This window comes from Cheilinus undulatus, linkage group 3, assembly GCF_018320785.1.
Source record: "Cheilinus undulatus linkage group 3, ASM1832078v1, whole genome shotgun sequence".
NCBI classification, from domain to species: domain Eukaryota; kingdom Metazoa; phylum Chordata; class Actinopteri; order Labriformes; family Labridae; genus Cheilinus; species Cheilinus undulatus.
In genome coordinates this window covers 36,032,025-36,042,197 of record NC_054867.1, presented here as the reverse complement: position 1 = coordinate 36,042,197, position 10,173 = coordinate 36,032,025, and the positions used below count along the sequence as shown (strand labels likewise).

The 10,173-nt window shown below is 38.2% G+C and overlaps 1 protein-coding gene across 2 annotated transcripts; it reads left to right on the top strand.

The window, feature by feature from the left end:
- Positions 1 to 1,217: 1,217 nt before the first annotated feature.
- LOC121529086 (telomeric repeat binding factor 2, interacting protein) lies at positions 1,218 to 9,683 on the top strand. 2 transcript variants are annotated; one of them, XM_041816785.1, is made up of 10 exons: positions 1,218 to 1,292; positions 3,715 to 3,957; positions 4,046 to 4,176; positions 4,366 to 4,598; positions 5,786 to 5,881; positions 5,996 to 6,683; positions 6,776 to 6,876; positions 8,216 to 8,671; positions 9,106 to 9,277; positions 9,469 to 9,683. In XM_041816785.1, the coding sequence occupies exons 2-10, from the start codon at positions 3,731 to 3,733 to the stop codon at positions 9,483 to 9,485; spliced, it is 2,121 nt and encodes a 706-aa protein (XP_041672719.1). In that variant the 5' UTR covers positions 1,218 to 1,292; positions 3,715 to 3,730; the 3' UTR covers positions 9,486 to 9,683. The 2 variants fall into 2 exon arrangements, with proteins under 2 accessions (XP_041672719.1, XP_041672711.1); XM_041816777.1 differs by having other exon boundaries at positions 9,106 to 9,683.
- Positions 9,684 to 10,173: the final 490 nt, after the last annotated feature.

The following is a 10,173-nucleotide window of genomic DNA, read 5'->3' as shown; positions in this document are numbered from 1 at the left end:
AAAACTTACTCATTAGATAAAATTGATCACATTTGTTGTTTTTTTATTAACAAATTAAAATTATTCTATTTCACCTCTTTTTAAAAAAGCACTAATCCTTGAAGATGTGAATAAAAGGGCATCAATTGTCTCAAAGGACTTGAGAATATTTGTTCCCAAAACAAAATCTTTTAAGTAACCAATCTTAAAATTAATTAGATCAAAATTCCTTTTGCACAAACCAGCCTCAGAGCAGAGCAGAATAACATCTCCCACACGGACCGTCAGTGTTTATGTTTTTGATTCCAGGGATCTCATTTCTCTCTGCTGAAACATGATGACAGCTCACTTTGGATGTTGGAGCAGAGGTCAGTTTACTGTTCTGTGGAAGTAAAATGGACAGCAGTCTGGGTGTGTGCAGCACTGACCCTCTACATTTTTTACACTGCCTGGATAAAGTTAACCAACTTTGTATTGTACTGTGACTCACCATGCATTATCATTCAGGAATTGTCTCATATAGCAAGGACATTTGGCTCAGGTTTAACTTGAAGCTGGCCAGCTAGTGTTCAGTTGGCACTGTCACAAAAAATGTGAACTAAACATGACCCCTAGGGTGGTAGAAGTAATACTGTCATTGATACAGCAAATCAGATATAGACCATGAGTTACAGGCAGCTTATGGCCCAGATGTCAAATTAGAAGTATAGGCCAAGACTGCTCTTAAACCTCTATTAAAATATGATTTGAAATAATTTTTGATTAGGGTATCAAAACTTGCATTCCATCAGTTGGATGCAAGATGAGTTTATATTTTTAAGCTAACTACATTTGACATGAATTGCATAATCTGACTTGTCCAAAGTAAGGTGCTTTGATGTCAAACACAATTGTCAAACACAATTAACAACCACTTGTAAGACACTGACATTCAAGATAAAATACCCCAAACTGAGAAGTTGTTTGTCACTATCACTGGTATATTTTTTCTGGAAATAAAAATGTGAAACTTAAATGGAGAATGGGCATCCAATGTCATTGCTAGTTTACAGTGGCACAAGAATAACTGTGTTACAGACTATTATTAAGTGACGTAACAGAAGTTTTAAGAGAAATTGGTATTACTATGTGGGTTTTAGTGATGTGAAAATAATAGTACCGGTTCTATTTATACTCCCGACTACGAGATGGCGATAGTGTGCATGAAGGGTTCACCAACGTCATGTTTGCTAAAAACGAAGAAGAGGAACCCGGAAGTACGGTTTGTTTTGTTTCCTTCAGCGGCGGGAAAGTGCACAAGGGAAGTCAACAAGGTAAATATGAGGTTTTATAGGCCATTGAATAAACTCAATGCTTATTACCATTATTAAAAAAATCACGTCTTTCAGTCTTTAAACAAAATAAAAGCTGTACTTAAACGAAATATGTTAAAGCTAAACATGCTAATCGTACTTAGCCAGTGCGACCAAAGGGAAGTGCCAGTCAGACCAGTGGGTTTCCTAATAGTTTCGGGTCAGGAATGAAATTTTGTATTGATTATGATAAATTATGTAGAAAGTAGTCATGCTGGCAGTGATACTTAAGACCTTAACTTGGTTTTTGAGTCCCTTTATCCATCTATGGCAGTGGTTAATGTGGCTAAAGCTTAACTGTTTGCTGCGTAATCAAACTGAACTGTAATTTTAAAGTCCTCTCATTGATATGTTTGATAGGAAAATTATTAGAAACACCTTTCAAGAGACCATTACCAAATATTCCCCCTAATGGCCAGTTTAACGCTGATCAACTAGACACAATACGAAAATATTAAATGAAACCTGAATTTACTGAAATATCCGGTAAAGAAAGACAGAAACCTCTATCTACAAGGTTATTTGCCTTATCCCAACATTTACCCCTGGTTATTGATGAGATAGATTTCCCCTAAAGTTACTTAAACAAAGTAGCTCTGGGTTAATTTGCTACTGAACAGTATTTATTCTCTATCTGTATTATTTGTCATATTTAACCTCTCACAGTACAGGAGAGTCTTTGTTTAATATGTCAACTTTTATTAGAGATGCACTGATTACTGTAAAAATCAGGGCTGATACGAGCACAGATGTTTCAAACAGCAGTTTAGACACTCAGTGACTGTGATACTGATGTTTGTTTTTCATTACTTCCTTGACTTTTTCCTGTCCATGTTTTAAACAAGCTATGTAATGCGCAGGGATGCACAACATTATCTGCATGATGTTGGCAGATGTTAGCTTAAATATCTTCTGTGGGTATCAGCAGATGTGGAAATTTCTGTCAATATTTACAACTGTTACATCTGCTATATTAACTAGAAATGCAGTAGGAAATAGGAAAACTTCTGCTAATATTTACAACCAATATTTTGCCAATAAAAATCTGCATATTAGCTGTAAATATTGGCCGTACAATTAAATAAGTTAGTGGAACTTGAGGCTGAACCAACAGATCTACATCAGTTGAAGTCTTTTTCTTTATTTATCATCACTCCTTACACTTTAAAGTGTGTTTTAAGGACTAAAGTTTGATAATTTATAATCCTCAAACTTTAAATTTAGCGTTTTAAGGACTTAAGATTTATTTTTAAACTGCATCTAAATTTCTTTATCAATATCAGCAAAAGTTATTTTGTAAATATTAGCAGAAATCCGATATTGTACATCTCTAGTAATGTTGGCCTGTATCAGCTGTAATATCAGCTGTGTGCATGACTAAGTTTGTGGACACTTAAGTAGGACCAACAGACCTATGTCAGCTGCCATCCTGTTCTTTGTTCATCCTCATTTCTTAAACTTTAAATTGTGTTTTAAGGAATGAATTTTATATTTTTATATCAGTGTTGACACTGGCATAAGCTTAAATTAATTTGTAAATCTGCATATTGGTATCAGCAAGAATCAAGTATTGTGCATCCCTAGTTATTTGATGTTTTTAAAGTAGTTTTTATTTTCCTTCCTCTTCAAATGTTACTGTAACATGTCCTACAGACCGCATGGCACTGATCTTTCTGAAAGGCACCATAAAACCCCAACAATACTGTCTTTTTCTTTCCATTTGACTGTGAAACCAAGTCAGTTTGTCCAACAGGTAACCTCTTCTGCCAACTAAAATTTCTCTCTGAACAAGCAGTTAGGTATATTAGTTTTCAGATATGAAAGATTTATTTTTGTCCTCTTGTTTCATTTTTAGAAAGACTTATTTTAGAGTCAGGAACTGGGCAGAAAAAGAGTGGAAATGTCATTCAGGAAAGGGGCCACAGGCCAGATTTGAACATGGATTTGAACAACAGCACTCAAACATTGTTGCACAAGCATAACTACTATGCTATCGGCACCTCATTGCAGCATTAGGTTGATACAACACACCATCTGCTTTTGAGATTGATTTGCCAATGAGCTGACGTTAGTCAGCAGGGCAGATCAGCAGATATTGATGTCAAACTGATGTCTCTGTCTGTCTCTATTTATGATGGCATTTCAGTAACTGGTTCTGCTGTTTCTCTCCAAAAATAAAGAACATCTGCAAACCAGTGTTACAAAGTGACAGTGTCAGGGTGTCATGAATTAGGCATACCGTGAAGCATATTTTATCATAAGTGAGCTATTGCTGTCATTTTTGTCCCTCTCCCCGTTCTCTGAAGATACTGAATTGACTGCTTACACTGTAGTAATTGAGCAACGCCTTAACTGACATGTTTTATTCCCCATTTTCTGCTAGGTGATAGACTTTGACCATGCCATCCAAGCAGGATGTGGCCAAATCAAACATCTCCCCCGTTCTGTTCATGACTGTGGAGGGTGAGCCGATGTCTTTCTTCCTGTGTCCGGGTCCCGTGAAATGTGAGCTCCAGCCACTCATCACAGCTGGAGGAGGGAGGATGTGTAAAGTCCAGCAGCCAGGAGCAATTCTGCTGATTGACCCCAAGGAGAGAGGCTCGATTAATGAAGCTAATGCTCACCGGTAGGAGAAGACTGAGAGCTACCATGCACTTTTAATGTAGGTTAGCCAAAAGCTAACTAACATGAAGCTGTCATGTTTTTCCTTTCAGATATGTTTCCACTCAGTACATCCACGACTGTGTGGAGAAGGAAGAGCAGCTGAATGTAGAGGACTACAGGCTAAATCCTGGAGTCACAAATCAGTCTGCTAAACCAAACAGCACTACTAGACACCTAGGGGGTATGTAAAATGTTTGCCTTGCTTTTTAGGAACATAATCACTGGGTCTCACCTTTAGCTATGTTATTTATTCTATCAAACCCAAAGTTGGAAAATATCCTATGAAATCTTACTAGATAAAAGAATCATAGTAGTTTTAGTGTCTGAATCAACTAATGTATGCACGCTCTATCTTTTCCATTATAATTAGGCAGGCAGTCCTACACATCTGAAGACGATGCTGCCATTTTGAAGTATGTCAACAAACATAAGTCAGAGGTTGGAGGAAACCGTCTCTGGCAAGAGATGGCGAAGAAGAAAGTGACCAGTCACAGCTGGCAGTCCATGAAATATCGTTACAGAGCACGGCTGTCAAAGAAACAGTCCGATGTGGAGGAGGAAACATCAGAGGAAGAGACAGAGGCAGCAGAAGGAGAGAGCAAGGTAATGAACCAGCAAGGTGGTACTGGGTATTTGATAACATTTCTGTGTTTAACCTTTCTTTACAAGAGAGAATGTTTTATTCATCACTGTAGGGAAATCAGTTTCTTCCCCTTACCCTGTTTACATTTTGCATTAACATCCATTTTGGGCATTTTAAGTAAACAACACGTCTTCAGTGACGATCTGCAGTTGACGCTCACTTGCCTGTCTCTGATGTAATACAGCCCATACATCATCTCCTTGGCTCTCAGACTTATTGTGGCTAAGTATCCCTGTATGCTTTGTGTAGTGAAGCAACTGGCAGTACTGGTTAAAGAAAGAAATTAGCCATGAGCCAAGACACTAGCAATGCCATTTTAACAGATTTTTTCCTTATTTGGTCATAAAGATGCTTTTTAAGGTAGAGCATACATGCTACTTGGCTAATAAATCTTGTAGGTTACAAGTCTGATTGAAATGGCGTCTCAATTCAAGACGATAAGTGACAAGCAAGTGTGATGTCTCTTTCAGGAACTAGCCAGTTCTAAGAGCTGACACTGTTTTTGGAGATGATGGGCACTGGCTTCATTGAGATTTGGCTTCCTTTTTTTTTTTTTTTTTTCTTTTTTTAAATGTTTGTTTGGTGGTTTTATAAACACAGATAAGCAAAAATGGTACCAAATGATGAGTTGTTTGGAAGCTGGCAGACCGGCCCTTATTTCTGATCTGAATCTTTAAAAAGAGTTGTTATTACCTTCACTGTAAATGTGTTCTGTAATTCAAGGGCTCTTAGAGTTAAATTATTTTTATCATTTTGAGATATTTTGGATAAACATCATCTACAATGCTTGAGTTTAAGAAGAAAGCTTTGATGTGGAAAAAAAACATGCAATTGTTTGTTTCTCACCCACCTTTAAACAGATTTTTATTTTTTTATAAGTTCAAAATAGATAAAAAAGAAACTGGTTGAGTCCATTTACAGACACTGGTAGAGGGCATGTATTTTTGTATAAAACCACTAGATGGCACCAAATGTAAATATAAAACCCTATTATGATTTTTAATGTATGCTAAAGTTTAAAAAAAACAGGTTGCAGTTATCCTAATGTGGTTTATGAAAGTGTAAATTCAGATTTAAAAAAACACCATATCATACTGACATGTTTAATGGATGTTACAGATGTTGTTTCTCTTCTGTTTGCCTCCAGGTGGAGGAAAATCAAGAAACAGATGTTGAGAAACCCTCGAGTGTAGAAGATGCTGCTTCTCCTCAGGTTCATTCAGCAGAATCAAATGTGGCGCAGGTAAAAAAAAAAAAAAATGTTTTTTTTTTAGAATTCATCATAGAAAGGCTGAATGTTTCTATGTGATTGAATAATTAAAAGCAGCAGAAGTGAACAGATGTGCCGTCTCCACAGGTTGATTCCCAGTCTTTACCCGCTGACAGCAAACATGCAGAAACTACAGAAGCTCAAGCAGCCCTTGAGCCCCAAGAAGAAGAAGAAAAAGCACAACATGGAAGCCCACAGATAGAAGAACAACTGCCTGAAAGTGAACAACTAGAGACTGTAGAGGCTGATATATCCAACCTCTCCCCACAAGAAGAGCCTATTTTGGAATCTGAGGCAGATCTCCATCTCTATCTCACTGAGAGCATGGAGCCAGAGAGAGAAGAAGAACAAACAGTCACTTCCACACAGAAGGAGAGTGTACCAGAGGACTCTCCTGCAGCTAATCTCCTGCTCCTGCATGAGTCGTCCTTTCAGAAAGAAACAGAAGAGAGGCACAAGGCTCCCCCTGAGCTGGAGCAACCACAGCGTCGACTAACACGGAGGCAGCTTCAGCTTGAGGAGTCATTCGGGTCTGAACCTTACAGCAAAAAACTCAGATCCTCGTCGTCTTCTACATCGTCATCTCCCCAGCCCCAGAGGAAAATCAAACAAGCTGTTAAGTCTTCTTCTCGTAGAGACTTGACAACAGAGCTTCCACCCGCTAAAAGAGCCAGAGGAAAGTGTGAGGCCGCTATGCAAGATACTGCGTCTGCTGCTCCTGAGAGTCAACAAGAGAAGAATGAGCCAGCTAAAGTCCAAGAAACGGCACAGCCAGGTTTCTTTACTCAGCTAGTGTGGGAAATCAGACACACAGACATATTAAAGTCTGTAAAAGTTTCTAAACGGCCATGTTTGTTTCTGTTGCAGATGCAGAGTCTAGTTCAGTACCACAGCAGGCAGAAAAAAAGAAAACAAAGAAGTTAGGCATTCTCGAGGCCGCAACAAAGGAGTTTGAAGACGAAAGCGAGGTAAAAGACAACACTGATTCTAGTAGGGTTCAACTTAAATGATAAAATTTTACTTTTTATGGTGACAAGTCAACACTAAAATATACATGAAAAACTGTTAAAAACATAAACCCAATAAAAACACATTCAACAAGCTATAGTTAGCTTATGAAAAAAGGAGTGTCTCTGAGACTTTCTAAGTCCTCCATTTACCCCTTAAAAGAAATTTTGTCATTTTATAATAAAATTTTACCATTACATAAAATTTAAAGATCGTCCTAAAAGAAAACCTGCTGGTAGGTGGTAAATTAGAAAGCATCGGTAACAATGTGATTTAAAGCCATTTTGTTGTATTTTGTGCCTCAAATCATTAAAAAGCCATAATTTAAGGTGAAAGAGTGTCAAAGAACATGTCTGCGTCTTTTGGCTTAAACTAGATAGGACTAAAAAGGGGAAATGTTGGACCGATGCTGTGCTCTGAATGACTTTAATCTAGCGATCGCTCTGTGACAGCAGGAGCTGTAGTCTGTCTGCCTGTTAACAGCTTTTTACGCATAAACTAACTTATTAACTACATTCAAGTGTTAAGATCCAACACACATAAGGTATGTGATGTTGGTTTATGACATCTCCAGTCACAAGGACTGGTTATCCAGTTTGACAGAGGGAGACTGAACACACCCACATGATCGTCTATTATTTCATTTATTTCATATTGTTGTGATGCAAGTATTCCTTCATAAATGTCCCATATTGTATGTTTATCTCACTGGCCATTAGATTTTGGCTCTCAATAATCATTTTACTGAATGGTTTTCATATCTTAAACTTTTCAGTCCCCAATGACTCAATCTTTCCCATTGGCTGCCATTCATTTTTAATGAATGTTTCCCCCCAGAAAGAGGAGGGGCTGGCATCGTTTGTGCAAAGTACCCGGATGGGTTGCTCTGGTCTCTACATGCACTTAATTTGGATCATTGCAAAATCACACTGCCAACTACTGGCCTGGCATGCATACTACAGCATTTTTGGTGTTTCCTGTGGTCTTGTGTGCACAGAGCTTGTTTTCAAAAAGTTGTCACCTACACATAGAACCATACCTCTTATTTCTTTGCACTTTTTCCCTTTTCATGTGTAAATATTATTCCCTGGCCAAAAAAATCTTATCCTGCTATTTATTAACACTTAAAAGAATCTCAAAGAATTTAAAGAAGAGCAGATCTGTTCTTTTGCTACATGACTTAAAATGATCTGAAATATTTGCCCTTCATATTAAAACAAAACACCAGCATATTACTCTCACGTGAAAAATCGTGACTTGTTACTTTAATATTTTAACTCTTGTGTTCCTCTTTTTCAGTCTGATACGGATGAAACTCCAGATCTTCAAACACAAACTGAAAGAGTAACTGAACAACCCACATCATCTGATCCCACTTCAAACCCAGCAGCAGCCGCTCCCCTCACACAGCCTGACTCCGAACCTGGACCCAGCCTCAAGGAGGTCGTACCAGAGACTCAGACCCCAACAAACAACAGTGTAGAAGAGACTGGCAGCCTTCAGGCTGAAGCTGCTGAGCCTGCTGCTGCTCAGGACGCACAAACCAAGGCCTCCAACGTAACCTGCAGGCCCCACCTGTTCATATTCGACAGTGAATCTCAGGAGGAAGACTCTCAGTCAGTTTACTGTGGGGATGCGGCAGCTCCATCAAACCCCCAGACAACGGTGAACAAAGACGCTCCTTATTCACTGACTCAAGTTCAGCTGGAAGAAGACAAGAAGAGGATCACAGAGCTGATGAAGCTGACGAACCAGGTGAGACTGCAGTGGGTTTTAAGGATCTGCTGCTGCCAGTGCTGCTTTTTATGCTGTATGTTTTCATATTCATATAGGTACACATTGAAAAGAAAAAAGGAGAAGAAAATAGAAATATATTCATATTGTGAGGGATAACAGTGAAGGAAAATATTTAATATGGTGTTAAATGTCCAAAGTTGTGCTTTGAGTCAGTAGAAGGCAGTTTTCTTCATTTCTCAGAAACTAATTCTTTCTTTTGAGCAGATTTCTCACCTTTTTTTGGCTCCACAAACTGCATATATGCTACTCTGCTTTTGTTATTTATCAGATTTCCTGGAAACAGACATTTATTAGAAAAAAATCAAGTAAAAAAATAATTTCACTACCTTTCATTTATCTGATATTTAAGCATTTTTCAACATTTCTGACCTCCTTTCTCTTTTTTATCCAAGGATTTAGCTAGTGTAACCAAAGCCCTTTTGAAGACCAGTGGAGACTTTTCTGCTGCTCAGGCTCTGCTTTTGAATCCAGGCGTAATTTCAAGACCAGTTTGGGATCGCCATGATGACAACCTTCTGCTCTCAGCTGACCCTGAGGTTCGCCAGCAGCTGCAAGAAAAATATGGTGAGGATGAACTCGCAAAAAGAATAGTTTTTCTTGAGGTAGAGGGATGAAAGTAAAGCATATGAGTGAAGATAGAGTGGAGAGAGAGTCTCAGACCCGTCGTTTACGTCACCTGACTCATGTTTTTATTAGCAGATAAAGTTGACAGCATTCCTGATAATTTCAACATAAAATCTTCTCCATTGTTGCAGATTTGTTTGACATTTGAGGATGACGTTTTAAGAAAGTTTAATTTCTAAAGTTCATAAAAGAATAAAGGTTATGCTATAGTTTGTGACACTGCACTGTTGTATAAGAAGACTTTTACACAAAGTGAATGCTGTATGATTTTAAGTGTCTTTTAAATTTTTTTTTTGACGCATTAATACACTGAAAAAAAAAACATTGAATAAATTGCTCCTTTTGTACACAACGTTTCACAACTTACTTTCAACAAATCTTATGAAACAACATAAAAATGTAATTTAGAATCTGACATCTAATGGGAACAGGGTCAAGTAGAAAAAAATATTAGCAAATAGGATCACAAACAGAGATCTATGATCAGTACCTTTCCAGGTTGTCAGGGGCTGGAGCTAGAGGTGCAACTGATCTCCATCATTTATATTTACAAAAATGTTTCTGATCACTGTCAATCCTAACCTTGCAAAGCAGATGGATACGCCTGTTTCCTTGTTTCTCACTGGCAAATCCATCTTGCAAAGCTCCCATCTGAACCGTTTGGGCCCGGTTAGAAAGTGACAGGACCAATCAGCGACGAGGGGCAGTACTTTCAGGCGCAGCAAAGTCAAAACAAGCAGCAGCAAAAGCTGGTGCAGTTATGGAGGAAGAGTTTAGCGTGGATGCTGCTAAAGCACCAGTTTTATCAGAACTCAACAACATTTCTTTGTTAGAAG

Coding starts and splice junctions, on each gene's coding strand:
- LOC121529086 (XM_041816777.1), top strand. CDS start 3,731: ATGCCATCCAAGCAGGATGTGGCCAAATCAAACATCTCCCCCGTTCTG. Junction 4,177..4,365: donor CACTACTAGACACCTAGGGG/GTATGTAAAATG, acceptor CATTATAATTAG/GCAGGCAGTCCTACACATCT. Junction 4,599..5,785: donor CAGCAGAAGGAGAGAGCAAG/GTAATGAACCAG, acceptor GTTTGCCTCCAG/GTGGAGGAAAATCAAGAAAC.